We start from the raw sequence: 23,501 nt of genomic DNA on the forward strand, positions 1-23,501 counted from the left end.
TACCAGATCCGCGTTTACTTTGGAAAAATCTAAGATCGCCACATCCGAGGATACATGTCTTAAGGAGGCGATGAGCTTTCCGTGATTTTTTTTTAAATGCTCTTTGTGCAGCTTTCTTTTAAAAGCTAGAGCTTCGGAGCATGCCCCAACGCCCCACTTCGGGGAAGTCGAGGTGAAGGCCCCTGGAACACCCTCGCTCTGGTAAAGAAGCTGGCTCGGCCATCTGTGGGCTCCGCTGCGTTCTCTCTACTTTTCTCCCCCACTTAAATGCAGTTAAAATGGCTGAATTCCGGCTTTTAATTAAAAACAGCCTATAATCGAAAACGTCTCGGCGTCCCTGGCTCCCCCGCCGCCTGCCGGGAACCGAGAAGGGAACCGACGCCCCTCAGCCCGGCTGGGCGGGCTGGAACGGGGCTGAGGGCTCAGGTGGGCGCCCGAGGCACAGCGACCCGCCCCCACCCATCCCAGGGCGCCCCCACCTCGCCGATGCGGGTCCCCGATCCCGTAATCGGGGACCGCAGAGCTGCGGGGATCCTCCCGAGCACCCCGAGGGTGAGGCGGGGTGGGGGGTCAGATGAAGAAGTTTGGAGACCTTTGCGCCCGGCCAGGGACGGACGGGCGGCCCGGCAGCGTACCTGGCGCGGCGGGGCTCCCGGCTCTGGGCTCCGGCGACGGCGACTCCGGTGGTGGCCCCGGCTCCCGGCGCGGCTAGGCGCCCGTGCTGCCCGCCATCCCGCGGCTGCTGCTCCCCTTCGCCACCCGCAGCCGCCTCACACTTTTTGCCCGCCTTTCCTTTTTTTGGTAGAAAACCGCTCCCCGGGCCGAGCGCTCGGCGCGCCAACTCCTCCGCCCTCCCGCGGCCCGGCTCCCGCAGCCCCCGGAAAAGCCAGCTTTCCTCCCGCCGAGCTCCCCGCTTTTTAATAAAATCCAGGTAGCGCCGGTTTAAAGAATCCCAAATCTCCATATACAGCCCGGGATTGGAAAAGGTACATTACACAACCCCCCTTTCAAGTTCCTCTCGCTGGATCTAAAAAAAAAAAAAAAAAAAAAAAAAAAAGCCAGAGGGAGGGGGGAGGGGGGAGGGGGCAGCTGGGGGAGGGGAGTACTCTCCAGCGAAGAAACACGCATTGTTCCCGGGCGCCCGCCTCCCCCCCCCAGGCCAGCCCCCGGCCGCCATCCATTGGCCGCGCGTACCGCCAATCACACGCATGTAAACACCTTGGCCCTCAGCCATTCCTATAAAACCAATTACGGACCTAGGGGCTCCAGCAGTTTCCAGGCTCCCCACGGCGGGGCTGAATGATCAAAACTGGTGGTGAGAATTTTTCCCGGCCGTTTCTAGGCAGCCCTCCCCCTCCACCAGCTCGAACCCCCCCCTTCCTCCCTCTCCTCCCTCTTCCTACCCCCTCCCCCGGCGTCTAGGCTGAGTGATCAAAATAGAGGAAGATGGTTGTCGCCGCAATCCAGGGCTTTGCAAGGCGCGGTTTAATGGGCCGCCTGTCAGCTTCCTGCTCGCAGGAGGAGGTGACAAGCCGAGCGAGCCGGGAAGGGTCTGGGGCCCGGCGGGCAGCACCCCGCGCCCGGGCCCCGGCCCCCTACCTCCCCTGGGGCGCGCCTTCTAGAATGCGCGGTGGAGACGCCAAAACAGACAAGGGCTGCTTTTTCCCTTTTTTACTCCCCCTTTTAAAACAAAGCAGCGATTCATTCCTTTTCCCCCAGCAGCGCGGTTGGGTGGGATGGGCAGGCGTGAAGGCCGTTTTCCTAGCCCCGGCCTGCGGGTCCCTCCCTGAAACCCTGTGTCAGATGGTTACTGATTAATATTTTGGAGAGGCCGCGGCGGCGGGTAGCGGGTGAGTCTCTAATCTTCTAAAAGGGGTTCCTATAGAAACGCGGGCCAGGGCGCACCCCCCGCTCGGCCCCGGCCGGGGCTGTGGCGCTTTGCACCGCGCGCCCTTCCCCAAAGCCTTTCTTTGCGTGGGCTCTCCCCACCCCTCCCCCCCAAAAAAAAAATCAGAGCAGAAAAAAGGATTAGATCGGCTGAGCGCGAACTGACTCCCTCTCGATTCTGACATTTCAGCCTATTAGCATTTCTCCACGGGGCCTTCTGAAACCTATTAAAGTGTAATATTAAAAACCTCTTGGCTGGGGGCCTCTCTCGCCTTCCATCCGCCGCGCCCCCTCCAGGGAGGGCGAGACCGGGAAAAAAAAAATCTGTTGAGCTCAGAGGAAGCAGAAGCCAAGCCCAAAAAGTGCTTGGCTGGCCGCGGCGGCCGAAGGGGGAGGGGAGCACCAATCCCCCAGACTTTGTACTTTTATTTTGCGCTTTCAGCAAAATCCTTTCTGAGTGGAGTCGCCGGGAGCTGCCCGCGGCAACCTACTTGGCTGCGGGCGCAAGGACTGCGGACGCGGTCGGAGGGGCCGCTCTGGGGGCCCCGCACCCTCTCTCTGCAGCCCCGCAGGGACCCATGCCCGGCTGGGCATTACGTACCCTCAAATGGAAGCTTGGAGGGGCAGAAATCCTTGCCGATCCTGCCTCGGAGAGCAACCGCGGTGATTAGATTTTAATTAAAACAAGAGAAGCCCGCTCTTTCGCCCTGCGCTGCGGACTCAGCGTTTTCGCATCGCTGGTGTTTTTTTTTTTTTTTTTTTTAAATCCATTTTTAAGCAACTTTTCTGGAGGGGGGAAAATGAGCTAGTTGGCGCCCGTCCGTTCTATTTTCTTTTCTCCACTTTTAGAAGAAAACGGACGGGGAGGGGTAGGCTTGGAGAAAGCGAACTGGGGGTGTCTAATTTAATTCCAGTATAAATTTGAGGAAAAAAGTTCAGCCTCTTGAGGGCAGTTTCAAGTTGCCCTGCAGGAGCCTCTGCGCTGGTTTCGAGGCTGCCCTCTTTTGGAAGCTGGAGCTCCGCAGGGGGAGGAGGGAGGAGTGAGAAGTAAAGAAAGGAACGAAAATAGCCGGAGCCGAGGGGAACAGCGGCGGTGTCCGCGCGAAGGTCTCAGTGGCGGCCGGGGCGGCGGGAGGTTGCCGGTGCGGCCCCGGAACGGCCAGGAGCAAAGACGGAGAGGAGAGGGGGGTTAGAGAAAGGAGGTATTGTGTCTTGTGTGCCTTGGGGGAGGGGGTTGACTGCAGAAATAAATGCAGTTGAGCTGCGCGGGGCTGCTAGAAGCCAAGGCAGGGGGAAGGGGCTGTGCGTGGGGGCGCAGCCCGGGTAGGCGCCTAGCATCCTTGAACCTTATCCGAAAGCCTTTGTGGGTCCCTAATAAGCCCTCCCACGCCTGAGCCCCCATCGTTTCCCCACCCCCCTGGTTGCCCTCCAATATTCGGAGCCCAGACCTTGATCCCCCACCCCATTATCCCCGCCCTTGATCTGGAATGTTTTGTTTTGTTTTAATCTTCGTATAGCTCAAGCAAAATATATCTTGAGAAAGTTGAGGTGGGGAATACAAAGGACTTGAGGGGCGGAAAAAAACAAAGCCGATTTTTATAAATGTTTAATGTTTTCACCCCTGGATGCTCCAAGACGCCGTAATTGTGATGGCGGGGTATGTGTGCCATAAATCATTTAGTTGCTAATAAAAATTCTGCCTGTTTGCCCTGCATTTGCCAATGGCGTTTGCATTTTCCAAGTATGTGCCTTTCTCTGCGTGGCGATCCGAGCCTGCATTTCATTAGGGTCGAGGTTCGGGGCAGGCGAGACCTCCCCCCCCCTCCGCCTGCCCCCTCCTCCTGGGCCTTTGTGGGCCCCAGCCCCCTCGTCGCGCCGCCCTCCCGGCACACACTCACACCCGCGGCCGCGCGGGTCGCCTCCGGAGCCCGGCCGGGCGCCGGGCCTAGGGACACGGAGGCAGCTGCTCCCGGGTCCTGGCCGCGGGGTGCGCAGGACGGCCTGCCAGCGCCGGCTCTCCGAGCGCGGCGTTCGTGGGGGCGCAGCGGGCCCCGCCGAGGAGCCGCCCGCCCCGGCCGATCGGTGCGCGCCCTAGTCCTTGCCGCCCCCTCGCCCCCTCGCCCCCGCCCGCCGGGCCCCGCGCCCCGGCGCCCCCGCAGTCGCTGGGTAAACAGCGGCCGGGAGCCATCTTGGGGCGGGGGGGGGGGTGGGGACGGATCCCAGGCCGAGTGGTGGGCGCAGCCGGGCTCCTTCGCAGACCCCCGCCGCCGGTCGTCGGGCACCTCTGGGGAATCCCTTGCCAAGCTTCGGGGTCTGCGGAAGCACCCTGCCCTCTCCGGCGGACCACACTGAGACGTCAAAGCCCGGCCGGGCGCCCTGCGCGGGGCGGGTAGGAGGCGCCCGGTCCGCGGTCCGCCAGGGTCTGGCCGCCATCTTCCGCCTCCCCCTTCTCCCCCCCCCCCCCCCCCCCGCCACATACTTGTGTTTACCCGGCGGGATCCTTGGCCAAAAAGTGTGTTGACGCAGTGTGTGTGTGTGTGTGTGTGTGTGTGTGTGTGTGTGTGTGTGTGTTTTGTACTGACTGGGCGGAAAATCGGCTGGAGGGGGGACCTCCTCGCAACTTGAACCTCAGTTCCCGGAGAGCCTGCCCAGGCCCGCGCTCTTGTCCACGGCCAGCCTGGGCCGCCGGAGCCGAGGCCTTTTGTGTGTTCTAGGCCTCCGGCTCCGTGCACGAGGCCCCACTGACAAAATTATTCCCCTTTGTTTTAAAACCAAAGGACAGGCCAACTTTGAGTCCGGTTCTCCTCGGCCGCGCCTTTGTCGTGGAGGCACAGCCCCGCGCCTTGGTCAACTCTGTTCTTTTCAAGGCTGAACCCGACTCTTTCTGGAACCCTGGTGTTGCTGGCCGCCTGAATACATTCTCCCCTTACCCTTCCCGGGAAGAAAATGGGCATCCTTTCGTAGGCGAAGACATACGAGCCACCACCACCCGTCTCCCCCAAACCGCCTTCCCGGTGGGGACCTCAGTTCCCTCGCTGTGCCAGCTTCTTGGTGAAAGGGACCTCGAGCGTTCGCCGGCCTCTGCCACCGGCTCGGGAAGCCCTGGCCGGATCTGGGGCTTAAAAGCGCCAGTTTTCCAGGTCCCGGGTCTGGCAACCAGGGAGCTCCCGGGCCCGGGCACCGCGAAAACCCGGAGAGGCTGCGCCCGGGACATCCATTCTCGCCATCCCTCTGGTGCTGCGACTGGCTCAGCCACGATTCGGCGCCGAGCCGAGGTTCAGCCAGCCCAGCCAAGAGGGGTCCCGACCCTCCAGGAAGACCAAGGACGCGGCGCCCAAGCCCGAACGCGGCAGGGACAAGAGCTCTGGGTGGGCAGAGCCAGGGCTGAAGCAGCAGGCTCGGCTCGGAGGATCCCGGCGCGTCTCGGCTCCGCCTCCGGCCCTGGCCGCTTTCCCCGGCCGGGTCGGGTCTTCCATTCCACTGTTTGTCTCGGAGAGGTCGGAGACGTGCTCGGTGCACAGGGGGCCGGATACGGCCATAAATCTTCATGCGAGACCTCCTTCCCGTCGCTCACACGCCGGTGCTCCTGGCCGCCCTGGCGTCCCGGGCTGCATTGGGTGCCCTGCTTTCCCCGCCATGGCCTGGGGTTCCCTGGAGCGGCGCGGGGAGTCAAGGCCGGAGCGTCCCCATTCGCCAAAGAGAGGGAACAGCCTCGCCCCGTTCTGTGCCACCGCCTTCCATCCCCGCGGTTGCTGGACCCTGAGGCTGCCCGGGCCTCACTGGATCTCCGCCTGGGGTAGGGGTACCCGGGGCCAGGCACTTACTCCTAGGAAGGTTCGTTGAGGCTGGAATGGGCACACGGCCACCTGCTTGAGCCCAACTCCCGCACCGTTAAGGGGTGATGCCAGGGTTAGGATCAGAGTGCCTTTTCAGATCTCAGCCAGCTGCTCCTCTCCGAAGACCCTGCTTTAATCCCACGCCATCGTTCTGCCCTCAAGAGTCCTCTGCAGGCGCACGATATAGGGGAGGTGGGCTTGTGTGTGTGTGTGTGTGTGTGTGTGTGTGTGTGTGTGTGTGCATGCGGGATGAGGACCAAGCAGGGTGTCTGCGGTAGCCGGGCCCGGAGAGGGGCTCATGTACCTCCCCACCCCGCGCCAGCCCATTTCTCCCTTTATGCCAGGGATACCCTGGACTTTTTGCCTCCCAGTCAGCACCCCTATCCGCCACCAGCTTTGGCGTTTATAGCCGAACCATCGGGAAAGCAGGAATTGGTGGAGCGCTGGTGGCAGCCTGGTAGGGGTGGTGGTCTTTCTACCTGAGCAGTCACGGAGCACCCGGAGGGCAGACCCAGAGAAGGTGAATTTACGATAATAAGTCTTAATGTCACCAGCATTGTTTGTCTCTTTGCCAGGGAGGCGGGGAACAAGCCTTCTGGCGGGTACCTCGCATCAGCCGAGCAGAGCAGGCCGCGCGCCAGGTCGGGGACAATCACCTCCAAACGGTCTTTGCTCTTTGCTCGGGACTTCGGTGGGGACAGCCGAGAAAGGGGGAGGCCTTCACCCCCTCGTAGGCACCTCCCCCTCACCGTGCCAGTGACACAACTGCAACGGCCCGGGGCAGATGCCGGAGGTGGAAGGTTTGGAAACCTCGGCCCGAAACGATCTTACTGTGGGAGCTTCGCTCCTTCCTAGAATTTCTAGAAGCACATTCGGAAGGATCGCGAGGACTTCGGCAGGGCCCAGAGGAATGCGAGCGCTCGCCCCGCCGCCCGGGAGCGGATGAGGCTGCCCAGCCGCATTCCGGCCGTGCCTCCCCGCCTCGGCCCCGGCCCCCGCTGCGGCGCCCCAGGAAGCGTCTCCGAAAACAAAGCTCTGCGGTTTCAGCCCAAGGTTAAAGTCCACCACGAGCGTGTTTTTTCCCCCCCTCCGGAATCTGAGAGCGATAGCGTTTCTCCAAATAAACCGCCAATAAATCAGCTCCCGGGGCCGCCTGCTGAAGAGCTCTGCTGACCTTGGGGAGTGGTTTTCCTGCTCAGACCCCTCCGAGGACAGCGGTGGGGAGAGGGCCGCGGGGCCAGCCGCGCACCCCCCCCCCTCCAGAGAGAGGCGGAAGAGGGATGGCCAAGGGCATTTGTGGGCGGTTATTGTGGTACTTGTGTGCTCAGAGGGTAGGGGGAAGGTTTGGATTGGGGGGCGGTGGTTATCTGGGGGGGCTGGAAGCGCCTAGTTGGCAGGGGTTATTGTGGGTGCTGGTTGCTTTGGGGGAGGCTGACCGCCTGCCCATTAATTGCGTGGGCGCCCACACTGTTTTAGGCACTGTTCTAGGATGAACAAGGCATCTTTGGGGGCCTCCTTTGTCTGGGTGTGCCTGGGTGTAGTCTGCAGGCAAGTTTGTGCGGGTGTGACTAATGGATTTATGTATGTCAGTGCCAGGGTGACTAATGGAGGGCTTGGCAGCGCGTGTGGAGGGGAGTCAGAGCCCTGGGGGGGGGGGCTGCCTTCTGCCTGGTCTTTAGGGGTTCACTTAGGTTGCCAGTCTCCAGCTGTGTTGGGGCCTCTGAAGCCCGCCCCCGGACACCTCCCCGGCGGGCCTGTGTGCGTCCAGATCTCAGGAGCAAATTTCCACCGCAGCCCTGACCCCAGAGGTACCTCTGTCCCCTCCTGCCACCCTGACCCGCTCTGCCCCTGCAGACCCAGGCCCGCCCATCCCCTTCCGTGGCAGAAAACTCCCAGTTTGCTTCTTTTCCAGTTTGGAGATTTCTTTTGATGCAAACTGGCCCCTGCGTCATGCCAGCTTTGACAGCCCCTCTGACTTTGGTACCGTAGTGCCCATTTAACAGATGAGAACCCCAAGGAGAAGGGACGACTCCCACGGCTAAGAAGTGGCAGCCATCTAAGCCAGGCAAGGAGATGGGATACAAATGGGGGGCCCCAGGCCTGACTGACCAGCTACGAGAACAGAGAACCAAGGGAACCACGCTAAGCCACCCTGCCGCCCCCTTTACAGCCCTTCCTCATCAATCCCCCAGGGGCGGGCGACAGAGGTCAGAGGTCGGTGGGAGTCCTTTTGACCTGGGGTAGGGAGCACATTCCACATTCCAGGGTTGGAGGGGGCCGGGTGGGGAGTTCAGGAGAGCCGGCCTTGGGTGCCCCATACCTGCTGTAGATTCTGGCTCAGGACGCACCTGGAGAATCATTCCCATCTCCCTCAGAGTCTGCTGGTTTCTGACACACCCCCCAATCTCTGAGTGCTCCAATAGGTGTTCTTGCTGCTGCTTGCACACGCCATCTGTCCTCTGCGTCTGTGCCCGGGTCAGAGACACACTAGTCCAAAGGGTCCCTGCAACCCAGAGATATGGGGTGATCTTCCTAAGGTCACACAGTCTGGGTAGCAACAAGCAAGCCAAACAGGTTTCTGCCCAGCTCTCAGCCTTCCGTGCTCCTCACTGGTGCTCCATGACCCTTGGTGGCATCTCCAGGGAGGGGACAGCAGCACCTTCTTCCCAGGTCTCCTGGGAGTGGCTCCCAGGACCTCTATCTCTGTCTCTTTTTTACACGCACTTGCGTGCACACACACACACACACACACACACACACACACACACACTGGGTCTCTCTTCACCTCCCTCCTCCCTTTTTTTTTTTTTTTTATTCTTCTTTGGCATTTTCTTTCAAGCAGAAAATAAAAACATTTCCCATGGCTACAGCTTTGAAAGCTTCCCTCTCCTCTCTGCCTTTCTCTCGCCCCCACCCCCATGTGGATCCATTTCTAGAGTCAGCATAAAGTCGAAAACAAACCCTGAAGATCAAACTTGACAGGCGCCCCCTTCCTGCCTCTCTCCACTTTCTCCGCGTGTGTTGGCCTGTCTCCACCCTGGAGATGAGTGGGAGGCAGCACCCAACACACACGCGTGCACTCCCACACCTTCTGTGGCCACAGGGAGTCTCTTAAGAATCTTCTAGAGCCACCCCTGCCAGAAAGGCGTGCTCACTCAGTTCCTTCTGCCGGAAGTTCCTGGTGCTCCCTCACACTCCCCTTTCCAACCCTGCTCACCTGGCCCGGCTCCATCCAGCCCTCCTGTTGGGGGCCATCTGCTGTGGGTTGATTACCCCCCAAATTCCTATGTTCGGGTCCTAGCCCCAGTACCTCAAAGCGTGACCTTGTTTGGAAACAGTGTCCTTGCAGATATAAGTGGTTAAGGTGAGGTCATCCTAGAGTAGGGTGGGCCCCTAATCCAGTATTCCCCGGGCCCTTATATAAGGAGTCACAGACAGATACAGAGGGAAGGCTAAAAAGACTAGAGACGGCCGGCCATCCGTGAGACAAAGGGAGAGGCCTGAACCAGACGCCCTCACAGTCCCTAAAGGAAGCCACTCTGCCCACACCTTGACCTTGGGCTTCTGGCCTCCAGGACTGAGAGACCGTGAATTTCGGTTGTTTCAGCCACCCACGTTGTGGTCCTTTGTCGCGGCGGCCCCAGCGCACTTATACACCATCCCACGTTTAAGTGCCCACAGGAGTCAGGCACGAAAGAAAGGAGCAAAAGTCAGAAAGCATCTAGAGAGGGCAATTTGTCACAGTCCCGGCCAGTGGTCCCCAAGGGTACCAGATCTTCCGCGGTGCGGGGCAAGCCGGTGTGTCCGTTAGAACGAGGTAGGTTATCCCGCAGTGACAAAAATCCCCACCATCTCAAAGGCTGAGCGCAACGCATACAAATCTATTCTCCCTGACGGGTTGTTTGCTCTGAGCCTAGGCGATGCTCCAGGGCAGCTGACCTCCATGTGGCCCCCAAGCACTTAGATTCAATTCACCTCGATCTGAGACAATCACAGGGAAGGGAGGGTCACCGCACTGGGGTTTTATTGCCAGAGCCCAGAAATGTTACACGCTGCTGCCCACCCACGTGACCACACCCAACTCAATGGTGCTGGAAGGTGGCCGCCCCCACCGTCCCCCGTGCCCAGGAAGGAGAGGAAAACCAAAGACAGGTGAGCACAGGTGATGTCCACCACAGCTGGAACAGGACATCTCCCTATCTGTTAACTTTTTTTTTTAAGATTTTATTTGGGGGGCGCCTGGGTGGCTCCGTTGGTTAGGCGTCCAACTTTGGCTCAGGTCATGATCTCGCAGTCCGTGAGTTCGAGCCCCGCGTCGGGCTCTGTGCTGACAGCTCAGAGCCTGGAGCCTGCTTTGGAGTCTGCATCTCCCTCTCCCTCTGCCCCCTCACTCCTACTCTGTCTCTCTCAAACTAATAAATACACAAAACTTGTGGTAAAATATACATGGCATGAAGTTTGCCACCTTAACGATTTATGAGCGCAGAGCTCGGTGGCATTAAGTCCATTCCCCTTCTCTGCAGCCGCCGCCACCATCCACCGCCGCAACTTTTTCATCTCAAGCCGAAACTCCATCCCCATGAATGAAGCAGTTCCCACCCCCTCCCCCAGCCCCCCTGGCACCCACCCTCCGGCTTTGTGTCTCTGTGAACTTGACTCCCCTGAATGCCCCACGTAAGCGGAATCCTGTGCGTCTGGCTTATTTCACTTAGTATAATGTCTTCGAGGTTCGTCCGTGTTGAAGCAGGTGCCAGAACTGCCTTCCTTTTTAAGGAATAATATCCCCACTGTACGGCTAGGACCACATTTTGTGTATCCGTTCATCTGCGGATGGACACGTGGGTTCCACCTTTTGGCTCCTGCGAGCAGTGCCGCTGCAAACAAATTTCCCTTCGAGTCCCCGCTTCTAGTTCTTTGGGGTGTAAACCCAGAAAAGGAATTACGGATCATGTGGTATGTTTATGTTTGCTATTTGGAGGAACCTCCGTAGCGTTTTCCATAGCGAACGCGCCGTCTTACGTTCCCACCGACAACGCACAGGGTTCCGAGTTCTTCGCGTCCTCTCCAACGCTTGTCGTCGTATATGCAGGTTGTGTTTTTGGTTTTTAACTCGCCATCCTAACGGGTGTGCAGTGGTATCTCACTGTGGTTTGGATTTGCATTTCCCTAATGATTACGGGTGGTGAGCATCGTTTTGTGCGCTCATTAGCCATTTGTAGATCTTCAGAGGAATGTCCGTGCAAGTTTGCCTGTTTTTAATGATTTTTTCTTTTTTAAGTTTATTAATTTCGAGAAAGAGCACGAGCGGGGGAGGAGCGGGGGGGGGGGGAGAGAATCCCAAGCAGGCTCCATGCTGTCAGCACAGAGCCCGACGCAGGGTTCGAACTCAGGAACCTCGAGATCCTGACCTGAGGGGAAGTCATATGCTCAACCGACTGAGCCACCCAGGCGCCACCCCCGCCCCCACCCCCGTTTCAAATGTTTTTAATCGTTGTTTGCTTTGTTTCTGTCCTTGGCACTATTTTTAACACTGTGCTGACCAAAATGAAACACTCTGGTAGGCCGCCCGCTGGTCCCTGGTTTGCCAGCCTCAAGGAGATTGTGCTCTGATTGTCCCAGGCGGTCCCTGCACTTCTAGTGGTTAATGTTTTCCTGGGGCCACACACTCCAGTTTGTTTAACAAGTACTCACCCGGTCAAGTGGGAAACAGGGTGGCCCAGAGTCCTGCCCGCAGGGAGCTCACAGTCCAGGGAGTGGGACAGTTGGTCAGCAAAGAACCGTTAAGTGTGGCGAGCACAGGACAAGGAGGAACAGGGGGCCCCGGAGCAGCACAGGGGCCAGACCAGATAGGGTCTCGGTCTAGAGGAGGAAACAGATGTAAGTACTTGGTACCCAACCTTTTTTTTTTTTTTTTGATGTTTATTTATTTTTGAGAGAGGGAGAGAGACAGAGTGTGAGTGGGGAAAGGGGCAGAGAGAGAGGGAGACACAGAATCCGAAGCAGGCTCCAGGCTCTGAGCTGTCAGCACAGAACCCGACGCGGGGCTCGAACTCACGGACCGTGAGATCATGACCTGAGCCCAAGCCAGACAGATGCTTAACAACTGAACCCCCAGGTGCCCAGTATCCGACCATGTTAAATAAAATACTAGGGTCCACAGCTTGAAAGGCCAGAAATAGAACAGCGGCAGGCACGGATGGACCAGGCGCCCCCCTTTCTCCCTCCCTACCTCTCCCCTCACTCTCCCCCAACGCCTCCATTTTCCTTCCCTTGCCATTGGCCTTACTCTCTCCTTGGAGCACCGGCTTTGTCTGTGGGGTGGGATATGGCCAACCTCAGATCTGCAGCAAGAAAGAGGCAGTTCCCCAAAGGGATGTGGTGAGAGTTGATAGAAACAGGACTAGAGCCGGGCAGAACGCAGACTGTAGTGCGCCCTCTACCCAACGAGCTCTCCTCCAGGGGCAAGGACGAATCAGACCTGAGGGATGGCCGATGCACAGATTTATCCCGAGGCAGAACGTCACCGAAGGTCACCCCAGCGTCCCAACGGCCACCGACCTTGTGCTCCTTCTCCTCCCCTTCCCCTCCCCCTCTCCTGGGTTCTGCCGACTCTGCCGCCTACTTGAGGAGTGACATTTGCAAAGTCACTTCCCTGTCTCAGCCTCAGTTTGCCCGTTGACCCCTCCCCCGCTTTCTCTGTGGCGCCCGACACCCTGCCCGCACCAGCACACCCGGGCCACCGTTCCAGTCCCGGATGATCAAATACCACACTATGGGACACGGGGCCCGGCCTTCCCGAGTGGCCGTTCTGACACGCTATAACCCCTGACAATGGCCACACAGAGTCTTCCTGCTCCAGCGCGACCGTGACATTCCTCCCATTCCAGGTGCGTGGTCCTCTAACAAGATGCGCGCAAGTGACGCCACGTGGCTTCCGAGCGAGGTCAGAAGAGGAGACACCAGGCTCACGTGGAACCCTGAGCCAGCAGGTGAGAAGCTGGACTGCCCGAGGCCACCACGCACTTAGGAAGCTCCACCCACATGCTGAGGCCCCCAGTAGTCTCTCCAGGGGACAGAAGGCTCTGCTCAGGGCACGCCCACAGCCAGCATCCACTGCCGACACGTGTGAGCAGAAAGGAGCCTCCTCAGAGCTATGTGAGCGAGGCCTGGGAGCTCCGTGACGGCCCAGGTCACGCGCGGGGGTGCTGAGCTGGGACTGGAACTCAGTTCTATTCACCCCCCCACCCAGCCGCCCGGCCGCCCTCCTTGGTGGGTGCTTGAATGACCACAGAAGAAAACGGTCTGGACTGTGGAGCCAGCCACCCATTTGCGATGTTGGCAAAGCCGCTTCCCTCTCTGAGCCTCAGTTTGCCTGTCTGTGAAATGGGGCTAATGTACTCCTTTCCCGGGATCAGAGGGGAGGGCGGGTGCATGCCTATGCTGAGTGTGCAGATGGTGACCGATGCCCTCATCTTTCTGAACACCGGCAGGTGTTCTGATAGCCAAGGGGGCCTGGGAGCCCATGCGGCAGGGTGACCGCCACCTCACTCCCTCCGGAGGCTGGTGATGGCGGGGTACCGGGCAGGTGCTCAGGAAAGGATGGCTTCACAGCTGGGCTGTGGCCAGCCCAGTCCCCAAGCCACTGCCCCGACGCTTCTTGAGCAGGACAGGACCGAAGCCAGCTGCACGGCTCTCCTGTCGTTGTCACGACCAATAGCTACTCACTGGGTGGCTTTAGACACCAGACGCTTATTCTCTTACGGTTCAGGAGTTCAAAATCAAGGTGTCAACAAGGTTGATTCTTTCTTGCGGGCTGTGGTGGACAGTCTGCCCCAAGCCTCTCTCCCGCGTCTGGGGGAGACCGGCGCCCCTCGGCCCTCCTGGGCGTGAGTCCGGGTCCCCCCAGCCACTGCTGCCACGGTCACACGGCTGCCTTCCCTCTGGGTCTGTCTTCACGTGGCGTTCTCCTCTTATAAGGACACCAGTCATATTTGATTAAAGGCCTGCCGTGCTCCAGTGGGACCGCATCTAACTGATTACACCTGCAATGACCCTATTTCCAAATAAGGCCACATCCTGAGCTGCCAGAGGTCAGCACTTCCAGATGTCTTCACGGGGCACACGATTCAGCCCGCAGCACCGACCTTGGGCCCTTGGCCCCCTGCCCCATCCCATCACCAGGACACAAGGGGGGCCGCTCCCTCAGAAGGAGCGGGGTCCTCCAGCGCTCCAGGAGGCAGAGGGGGAGACTGGGGCTCGTGCTGGAGGGGCGGCGCTGGCAAACCACCCCATCCCCTCGGCACACATTCCCTTCCGGGTGCCCTGACCTGAGGGGTTGCAACCCAGAGCCGCCGTGACTCCAGGGGCCCCCCCGAGCGAGGCACGGGGGGCCCAGGCAACCCTCAGCCAGGAGGAGCAACCCTCCTCCTGAGTGTCCCACACTCTGCAAGGGCCCTGGCAGAGCAGAGCTGGGCCCCCGTTGCCCACAAGATAGCTGGGCAACTAGACCGGGAGGGTCTCGTCGTGACGCAGACACGGAGGCCCAGGAGGGAGAGGTGACTTGTCCGAGGTTATGTGGCGAAACAGTGATGAGAAGGGTCTTTTTTTTTTTTTTTTAATGTTTATTTATTTTTGAGAGAGAGAGACAGAGCGTAAGTGGGGAGGGGCAAAGAGAGAGGGAGGCACAGAATCCGAAGCAGGCTCCAGGGTCTGAGCTGTCAGCACAGAGCCCGATGCGGGGCTCAAAGCCACGAACCCTGAGATCATGACCTGAGCCGAAGTTGGACGCTCAACCGACTGAGCCACCCAGGCGCCCCGAACCCGGATCCTTCTGACCGTGCTGTTTCCTCCCAAGGACCCCTTCCCCCCTCTTACAACTGTCTCCTACTCGTCAGTCACCCCTTGGAGCCTAGAGGCCCGTGTCAGTCTGCTCGGGCTGCTGTGACAAAAGCCGGGCACTCAAGCAACCAGGCATGTATCTCTCACAGCTCTGGAGGCTGAAAGTCCAAGATCAAGGCCTCAGCAGACTAAGTGTTTGGGGAGAATCAGCTTCATGGTTCACAGACGGCTGTTTTCTCACTGTGTGGTCACACGGCCGAAGGGACAAGAGGCCTCTCTGGGGCCTCTTTTTTGAGGACACTAATCCCACTCCTGAGGGCTCTGCCTTCAGGAATAACACCTCCCCAAAGCCTCCCCTCCCGATATCATCACATTGGGGGTTAGGATCCCAACAGATGAACTTCGGGGGACACATTCAGTCCACAACACAGCCCACACCGGAGGCCCCCTGCCTTGTTATCATTCTCTCCCCCACGTTCAACCCAGCAGAGCTCAGCGAACGTCCACCCAATGAACACATGAAGTGACGCAATGTGGGTAGGGTTTTCAAGGATGAATAGAAGTTCGCTAGGCGGAGAAGGCAGAGACAGACATCCCAGGCCCAAAGAATAGCCTGTGTTGAGGTCTAGAGACTTCTCAGCAGGGCCTGCCTGGCTCCCAGGTGTCGTGCTGGGCCCGGGGGAGGGGGAGAGCCAGGCAAGGTCCCCCCATCCCGGGTGACTGGCCTCCCACTCATGAGCCAAGACCCATCAGCCTCCACAAGGAGCAAGGCCCCAGCACCTCCGCCCACAGGAGCCCAGCCTGGATGAGTTTAGGTATCTCTTTTCCCCTTCACGCCTGGGTAGGTTGAGTAGTACTTATTCAAACTTGTATTTTATTGGTGTTTTTGTTGAAAGCACAGGAATTATTCATGGCTGGTTTCGGTTCTCTTCTGGCAATGACCGCATCTTTGTACACGAGGTACAAATTATGTGTCAGTTCGATTCACCGTCAATGGGAGGCCGCCCCCAAGCATCAGGCAACGGAGGCTCCGGTGTCTAGAAGCCACGCCTGGATGCAGGCAGCAGGGGCCTGAATGGCTCATAGTCCCCAAAGTCACTAAGGACTGGGGATGGGGATACAAGCGGATGACCATGGAAAAAATCCCACCTCCGTCCCTTTCCCCCGGGAACATATCGGCCTCAGTCTTCCCACTTGAAAATGGGTATTGATGTGAGTGTTTGGCACACGGAACCATCCATGTCGCTTTCCACATGTGTTGTCACCCTCGCCTGGCCGATGTGACACGCCAGGGCCCTCTTTGAGGCCTAAGGAAGGGGCAGGGGTGCCGAAGGAAATGAGAAATGGAAACAGAAGCGCCAGCTTCAGCTCCTCTGGCCTCCTGGGGGTGGTGATGTGAGAACATGTCCCTGAGAACCTTTGACACCCTCCTGTTGAAAGGCGGGGTTTCCAGGGCGCCTGGGTGGCTCAGTCTGTTGAGTGTCCGACTTCGGCTCAGGTCATGACCTCACGGTTCATGAGTTCGAGCCCTGCATCGGTCTCTGTGCTGATGACTCAGCCTGGAGCCTGCTTCGGATTCTGTGTCTTCCTCTCTCTCTCTCTGCCCCTCCCCGTCTTGTGCTCTGTCTCTCTTTCTCTCTCTCAAAAATAAACATAAAAAAAAAAAAAAAAAAACCAAGGATGTTCAGCAGCCCTCTTAAAGAGAAAAGAAAGGTGGGGTACCCACCCCTCCCCTCCATGACTGCTCGACAGAATGGGACAGAATCACCAAAGGTCTGAGCCAGACCTTTCCGAACTGGCGTCTTCTGGTTTTGGTCTCTCGGGGTCTTGGGGTGATGCTCCTGGAAGCTAGCTGCCATGCCGTGGAGGAGCCCGTGTGGATGGGGACCCCCAGCCGCGAGCCCACATCTACACGCATGATCGGCCTGCACACGAGCCCCCCGGCGGATGCCACGCGGAGCAGGTGAGGGGTCCTTGCCGAGATCCGCTCAGGTTGCAGATTCACAAGCAAAATAAATGACTGTCATTGTCCTGAGCCACCAGTACCGGGGTGGTTTTTTATGTAGCAACAGAAAAGTGAAACATGGGATGCAGCTGGAAAGAATTTCTTTTTCTTTTTTTTTTTTTTTAGTGTTTATTTTTGAGAGAGAGACAAGGAAGGAAGGAAGGGAGGAAGGGAGGGGGAAAATCCTACAGTTGGGAACCAGATGGGTCGTCTTCCTGGGACCACGAGGCGGAGAGCAACTCAGATCCCTCCTGGGTTGAGTAGTGTCTCCCCAAAATTCACGCCTGCGGAACCTCAGAGTAGGACCTTACTTGGAAATAGGGTCTTTGTAGATGCCATTAAGACGATTCGAACTAAAATGTAGTTCCAACGCGGTCACACTGGGTTTCTCTCCTATTCGATTCTATTCTACTCTACGTTATTCTGTTTTTCCCCCACTGGATTTTTAGAGTGGGCCCTAATCCAGCGACTGCTACTCGTATCAGAACTGGGAGCTTTGGACACAGCTGCCCACACCGAGGAAGGAGGCTGTGTGACCACAGAGACAGACATCAGGGTGGCAGTGCCTGCCAAGGAACGTGGAGACAAGGCACGGGAGGGTTTCTCCCCCGGGGCCTCCAGAGGGAGCATGTCATCGAGGACTTCTGGCTTCCGGAATTAAGAGAAAATAGATTTCTGTGCCCCTCACTGTGTGGTGATGTGTAGGGCACCCCTAGGGAGCTAATGCAGCACCCCGTTCCGGCTGGACCAGCTTCTGCGACCTGTCAGTGTTCTTCCTGGCTTACACATTCCCCCGCTGTTCCTCTTCAGCCACTGGACCATCCACCGGGAGGAGCTTAGAGCCTGGCCGGGAAGGTAAGCAGGGACCAAGCCAATCGAAGAACGTGAGGCCAGTGTAGACGGCCAGTGGACAGTTCTTTCCGGCCACTGACAGCTCCCAAACACGCCTGCACCTTCTCTGCACGTCCCCATCAAGAAGGGCACTCTAGGGGCACCTGGGTGGCTCAGTCGGTTAAGCGTCCGACTTGGGCTCAGGTCATGATCTCAGGGTTCGTGGGTTCGAGCCCCGCGTCGGGCTCTGTGCTGACAGCTCAGGACCTGCAGCCGGCTTCAGGTTCTGTGTCTCCCGCGCTCTCTGCCGCCACCCCCACTCACACTCTTTCTCTCTCTGCCCCTCAAAAATAGAGAAACGTTTAAAAAACATTTTTTACGGACTTCAAGTGGTACTACAAAGCTGTAGTCATCAAGACAGTATGGTACTGGCACAAAAACAGACACTGAGATCAATGGAACAGAATAGAGAGCCCAGGAATGGACCCACAAACGTATGGCCAACTCATCCTGACAAAGCAGGAAAGAATATCCAGTGGAAGAAAGACAGTCTCTGCAGCAAGTGGTGCTGGGAAAACTGGACAGCGACACGCAGAAGAATGAACCTGAACCACTTTCTTACAGCAGACACAAAAATAAACTCAAAATGGATGAAAGACCTCAATGTAAGACAGGAAGCCATCAGAACCCTCGAGGAGAAAGCAGGCAAAAACCTCTATGACCTTGGCCGCAGCAGCTTCTTACTCAACACGTCTCCGGAGGCAAGGGAAACAAAAGCAAAAATAAACTATTAGGACCTCATCAAAATAAAAAGCTTCTGCACAGCGAAGGAAACAATCAGCAAAACTAAACCAATGGAGTGAGAGAAGATATTTGCAAACGACAGAGCCGATAAAGGGTTAGTATCCAAAATCTATAAAGAGCCTCTCAAACTCAACACCCAAATAACAAATAATCCAGTGAAGAAATGGGCAAAAGACATGAATAGACACTTCTCCAAAGAAGACATCCAGATGGCCAACCGACACGTGAAAAACTGCTCAACATCACTCATCATCAGGGAAATACAAATCAAGACCACAAGGAGATACCACCTCACACCTGTCAGAATGGCTAAAGTGAACAACTCCGGCAACAACAGATGTTGGTGAGGATGCGGGGAGAGAGGATCTCTTTTGCACTGCTGGTGGGAATGCAAGCTGGTGCAGCCACTCTGGAGAACAGTATGGAGGTTCCTCAAAAAAACTAAGAATAGAACTACCCTACGACCCAGCAGTGGCACTGCTAGGCATTTATCCACGGGATACAGGTGTGCTGTTTCGAAGGGACACATGCACCCCCATGTTGATAGCAGCACTATCGACAATAGCCAAAGGATGGAAAGACCCCAGATGTCCATCGATGGATGAACGGATAAAGAAGATGTGGCATATATATACAGTGGAGTATTACTCGGCCATCAAAAAGAATGAAATCTTGCCATCTGCGACTATGTGGATGGAACCAGAGGGTATTATTATGCTAAGTGAAATCAGTCAGTCAGAGAAAGACAAAAATCATATGACTTCACTCATATGAGGGCTTTAAGACACAGAACAGATGAACATAAGGGAAGGGAAACAAAAATAATAAAAAACTAGGGAGGGGGACAAAACAGAAGAGACTCTTAAATATGGAGAACAAACTGAGGGTTACAGGAGGGGTTGTGGGAGGGGGGATGGGCTAAATGGGGAAGGGGCACTAAGGAATCTACCCCTGAAATCATTGTTGCACCAGATGCTAACTAACTTGGATGTAAATTTAAAAAATTAAAAATGTCAAAAAAAAAAGAAAGAAGAAAAAATATTTTTCATAAGTAGACATTAAAAGAAAGAGGGGCGCCCTGAGTCCCCTCCCTCCAAACCCAGGCAGGCTTGTGACCACTTTGACCAAAAGCCTAGGGCTGAACGACTGCATACGATATCGGGGCTTGGTTGTGGAAGGCCACACAGCCCAACTTCCAGCCAGTTCCTGGCACCCTCGGGGACAGGCCACCAAGCGAGGAATCCAAGTAGCCTAGGGCCACCGCGTGCAAGGAAGCCCGGGCCACACAAGCAGGCCACACACGGAGGTGCCCCAGCCCACAGCCCTGGCTGAGCGTCCCCACCCCGGAGCGTCACCTGCCGGCCCCACCAGCCTCCCCGCACCCAGGCCCGCCGTGCTCCCAGATGACCGCAGAGTCTGGGGTCATCTGTTCCCACGTAAGGACCGCAGGTGGGAACCGTGCTGGGCATCTTCCTGATTTCCCCACCTGCAAAATCCCGAGCTACACTAAGCTGGTTCTAAGCGGCTACGTCTTGTACCCATTTGTTACACGGCAACGGGCAGCCAGAACAGCTACGGGGGCCCCGTGTGGGATGACGCTGGAAACGGGGGGACGGTCGCCAGTACGGGCCGCACCGGACCCCGTGTACCCACCCCCTGGCTGGGGGAATTCTCTCCGGGCTGACCTGCCAAGGCGTGGAGAGAAAGCCAGCCACAGCGCTGACAACCCTCGAGGGTCTCTCCACCTCGCGGGGGCTGCTGCCCCTGGGAGAGAGAGCCCCCGGCAGGGCCCCGGGGGGAGCCGGGGGCCCTGTGTGCAAGTTGCCCACCTCTGGGCCTGCTCTGGCCTTGGCCTTTATTTCATCTGCTGTGGAGCCAGGCCCACCTGCTCCTCTCAGCCTGCCTCCACGTGGAGCCTCCAGCTCCAGGGCATGCTGGAGGATGCCTCCTCCTCCTCCCCCCTCCTCCTCCTCCTCCCCTCCCCCTCCTCCCCCTCCTCCTCCTCTTCCTCCCCCTCCTCCTCCTCTCCTCCCCCTCCTCCTCCTCTTCCTCCCCCTCCTCCTCCTCTCCTCCCCCTCCTCCTCCTCCTCCTCCTCTTCCTCCCCCTAAAAATGCCTTTCAGCTGCCCTCTTGTGCCTGAAATTCCACCCTCAGCTCCACCCTGGGGCCCAAGGCTCTGTGTGTAAAGAGCGGGGTGTGCAGAGGCCACGGCCACAGAGGCCTTGCGTGGATGGGCTGTGGTAGGTTCATCTCGGGGCCTCAGTGTCCCCTGTAAGTGAAGACAAGAAGGGGACAGCCTGGGGGTAAAGGACATTCTGGGGTCAGTCCCACACTCAGCAAACACGTCAAGCGCCTATTGTGACCCGGGGTGGGGGTGGGGCAGCGGTGGGTACGAGCCACGTGCCCAGGGCTGTGGGCTACAGGAAAGAGCCGCAGGACACAGTCACGGGGCAGGTGTCTATGGAAGTGTGGCCCCTTGCCCCCTGCCCGGAGGGCTTGCCACAAGCCACCCACTGCCCAGGAAGGGGGCAGAGCCTTCCCCCGGAGCAGGCTGGGCTTGAGGAAGAGGTCGTGTCCTTTTCCAAATGAGGCCCAGGGAGGGGAGGCCACTCGAGGTCACAAGGCAGGTGGGCAGCCCCTAGTCCCTGACCTCATGTCCACTCAGGCACCCTCAGGCTCACTGGCCGGTCTCTGGGACTATTTGGCCTTCCGAGTCCCCCTGGCCTGTCACCTGGGGGTCGGTGCTCAGAAGTCCGAGCTGGCCGGGGGTGCAGCGGAAGCCACGGAGGGTTTGAGAGGGATGGTTTCATCTACTCTGTGCTGGGACTTGGCATGCATCACTAAGGGACCGTCCCCGGGGTACTGGCGAGGGGACAGTGGGAGAAACCAAGCTGGGGTGAGCCAGCTGCCCTGAGGCTGGGGGCTGGGGGGGTGCTCTCCAGGGATCTGGCCACACCCACAAAGCAGCCCGGGTGACCCAAGGGCAGGACTCTGAGAAAGGCGGAGGTGTCAAAAGGACTCAGAGTCAGAAAGCCGGATGCAGGTTACCCGGAGCTGAGGGAGGGCGTAGGAAGTGGGGGACAGAGTCTCAGAGCGGGAACATGGAAAGTTCTGGAGTCGGACGGTGGTGACGGCTGCATAGAGGTGCGCACGTGCTCAATGCTCCTGAACTGACCATTTAAAATGGCTGGAACAGTAAATTTTACATGGTGCCTATCTCACCAGAATGTTGTAAAACGTAAAAAGATAAAAATAGGAGAGGTGGTCTCTAAGGGGATCTAGGTGGGCACCGACAATGTCCAGCATTTTGCCTGCCCGCGTCAACAACGGCGCGCCGCCTGGACACCCCAACAGCACCGTAACACCCCCTGCCAAGTACCATCAGCACCCCGGGCCGCCGGCAGGCCATCCGCCGACCCCGTCGACGTCTGTCACCGGGTCTGTCGCCCGCCCCTGCCGGGCGGGATCGGCTGCTCCGTGGGCCCCACGAGGGTGGGGACGGGGGCAGGTTCGGCTCCTGCGGGGATCCAGCCGCCTGGAAAGGGCACCGTGCGGAGCTTAATTTGGTTCTTTTTCCTCCCAGAACCGGGTTGTCCCTGGAGACCTAATCCCTTCTGGGGATTTAAAAGCATCCAACTTGCCAAGGAAGAGGCCAGCTCCTGGCCCGGGGCGATGCCAGCTTCCCATTTTAATTGGAGCATTTTTAGCCCTGAGCAATGGTTCCCAAAGTCCTGAGCATTCCCCGCTGTGCCCACGGGAACAAGGGACATGTGCCCGCTCTGTTCCCTGGGGCTCCCCACCCCCCACCTCCGAGCCCCTACGGCCCCGTTGGCTGCCCGTTCACGTGAGGTGCGGGGTGCCCTCAACCCCGGCAGGTGAGTGGCCACAGCCGGTCCCCCGCGAGGGCTGCCGGGCTGGGCAGGCAGGGGCCCCTCCTCGTGCCTGGGGCCCAGCCCTTTACCCCTGGAGTGGTGCCCCCTACCTACTGTACGAAATCTCACATCCCGACCTCCACTCCGTGCCAGTGTGAGGGAGCATCCAATTGGCCCAAGACTGTCCCACGTTTCTCACTAAATGTCCTGTGTCCAGGCAGCCTCTCGGCCCGGCCAGCTGGTCACCTGCCATCACAAGCAGGTGGTAAATAGAGTGGGTTAAGTGGCGTCCCCCCGCAAAAGACAGGTTCCCCTGGAGCCCTAGGATGCGACCTTATTTGGAAATCATCTCTGTAGATACAGTTAAGGTAAGGATGTCAAGTAAAGACCATCCTGGATGAGGATGGGCCTAAATTCAATGACGAGTGTCCTTATAAGAGACAGAAAAGACACACACAAGGGGCGCGTGTAGGTGGAGGCACCGGAATCTGGAAGGGGCCTGGAGCGCACTCCCCGTCGGAGCCTCCGGAAGGAAGTGTCCCTGCCCCACCTGGATGGCAGACTTGGGGCCCCGCGGGGAGAGGGAACACAGTGCTCTTGTTTTGGGTGACTCTGCTCTGCCGGCCCTGGCGGACCCCCCCCCCCGGACCCCGGGGTGGATGCGGGGAAGGGGCCTCGCTGCCCCTACCCCAGCCCCAGCCCGAAGCCTCCCGAGGGCTAAGCACAGGACCTGTTTTCCATAAACACTCTTTTGAACTGAATTTCATCTTTCTCACCCAAGGAAAGCGTCTGGAAGGGAATGCCCAGACTCCTGTGGAGACTAAAGGGGGAGGAGCATGTTCTGAGTTTTGTGGAGGGTTTTTCCTTTTTTTTCTGGCATTCTCTGCCCTCCCTGATTTTTCTCTAATGCACATGGAGGCCATGGCTTCTGAGGGTGGGTTCCTGTTTCCCAGGGGGGCTCTGAGAGCAGGGAGTGAGTCAGGGCAGGAGAGCAAAGGTGGTGGTGGGGGTGGGGGGTGTTAGCAGCTGCCCTAGGGTGGACAGGATTCAGTGACAGGCTCCTGCCCTGCTCCCGGGACACAGGGTGGGAGGGAGGGGCGCCCCAGGCAGAAAAATCTGGAAGCCTGTGACCCCCAGGCTCTCAGCCATCCCCGTGGGGCCAGGGAGGGGAGGACATCCTCTATCCTCCTCCAAGGCTCCGGCTTGGGATCTACAAGTTGATCGACACAGGCTGGGGCCTCCCACCCCAGAATGGGGGGGGGGGGTTGGCCCATGTGGTCCCCAGAGGCCACAGAGCCCACCAGGCCAGAGGCATCCATGCCGGACAGGTGCAGGGACTCAGCGGCAGCAGCCCCCCCACCCCCACCCAACCTCGGTCCCTTCGCAGCATCTTTAATTTGCTGGTGTCGAAAATACGCTAATGGAGGC

The 23,501-nt window shown here is 58.3% G+C and overlaps 3 protein-coding genes across 8 annotated transcripts in view; 1 reads left to right on the forward strand and 2 right to left on the reverse strand.

The window, feature by feature from the left end:
* Nucleotides 1–2,619, reverse strand: part of TNRC18 (trinucleotide repeat containing 18) — an 88,659-nt gene extending 86,040 nt beyond the window's left edge. For 5 of the 6 annotated variants that reach the window (XM_045047424.1, XM_045047423.1, XM_045047420.1 and 2 more), the window contains exon 1: nt 636–1,032. The gene's annotated coding sequence lies outside the window, so the exon portion shown is untranslated. Of the gene's footprint in view, nt 1–635; nt 1,033–2,488 lie in introns of those variants that run through there. The other variant, XM_045047425.1, reaches the window with a different exon arrangement.
* A 32-nt stretch (nt 2,620–2,651) lies between these two features.
* The window catches only part of FBXL18 (F-box and leucine rich repeat protein 18), an 86,246-nt gene continuing 65,396 nt past the window's right edge, over nt 2,652–23,501 (reverse strand). Inside the window, exons 5-6 of the transcript XR_006590944.1 lie at nt 11,415–11,582; nt 2,652–8,226 (exon numbers count right to left, since the gene is read on the reverse strand). The gene's annotated coding sequence lies outside the window, so the exon portion shown is untranslated. The remainder of the gene's footprint in view (nt 8,227–11,414; nt 11,583–23,501) is intronic.
* On the forward strand, nt 3,537–6,864 carry LOC123382663. Its single transcript, XM_045048272.1, has 4 exons — nt 3,537–3,544; nt 3,750–3,969; nt 4,602–5,683; nt 6,299–6,864. The coding sequence occupies exons 1-4, from the start codon at nt 3,537–3,539 to the stop codon at nt 6,576–6,578; spliced, it is 1,590 nt and encodes a 529-aa protein (XP_044904207.1). The 3' UTR covers nt 6,579–6,864.

Source organism: Felis catus, chromosome E3 (genome assembly GCF_018350175.1).
Source record: "Felis catus isolate Fca126 chromosome E3, F.catus_Fca126_mat1.0, whole genome shotgun sequence".
Classification (NCBI taxonomy): domain Eukaryota; kingdom Metazoa; phylum Chordata; class Mammalia; order Carnivora; family Felidae; genus Felis; species Felis catus.

Coding starts and splice junctions, on each gene's coding strand:
- LOC123382663 (XM_045048272.1), top strand. Junction 3,970..4,601: donor CCGCCCGCCCCGGCCGATCG/GTGCGCGCCCTA, acceptor TGTGTGTTCTAG/GCCTCCGGCTCCGTGCACGA. Junction 5,684..6,298: donor TCACTGGATCTCCGCCTGGG/GTAGGGGTACCC, acceptor TCTCTTTGCCAG/GGAGGCGGGGAACAAGCCTT.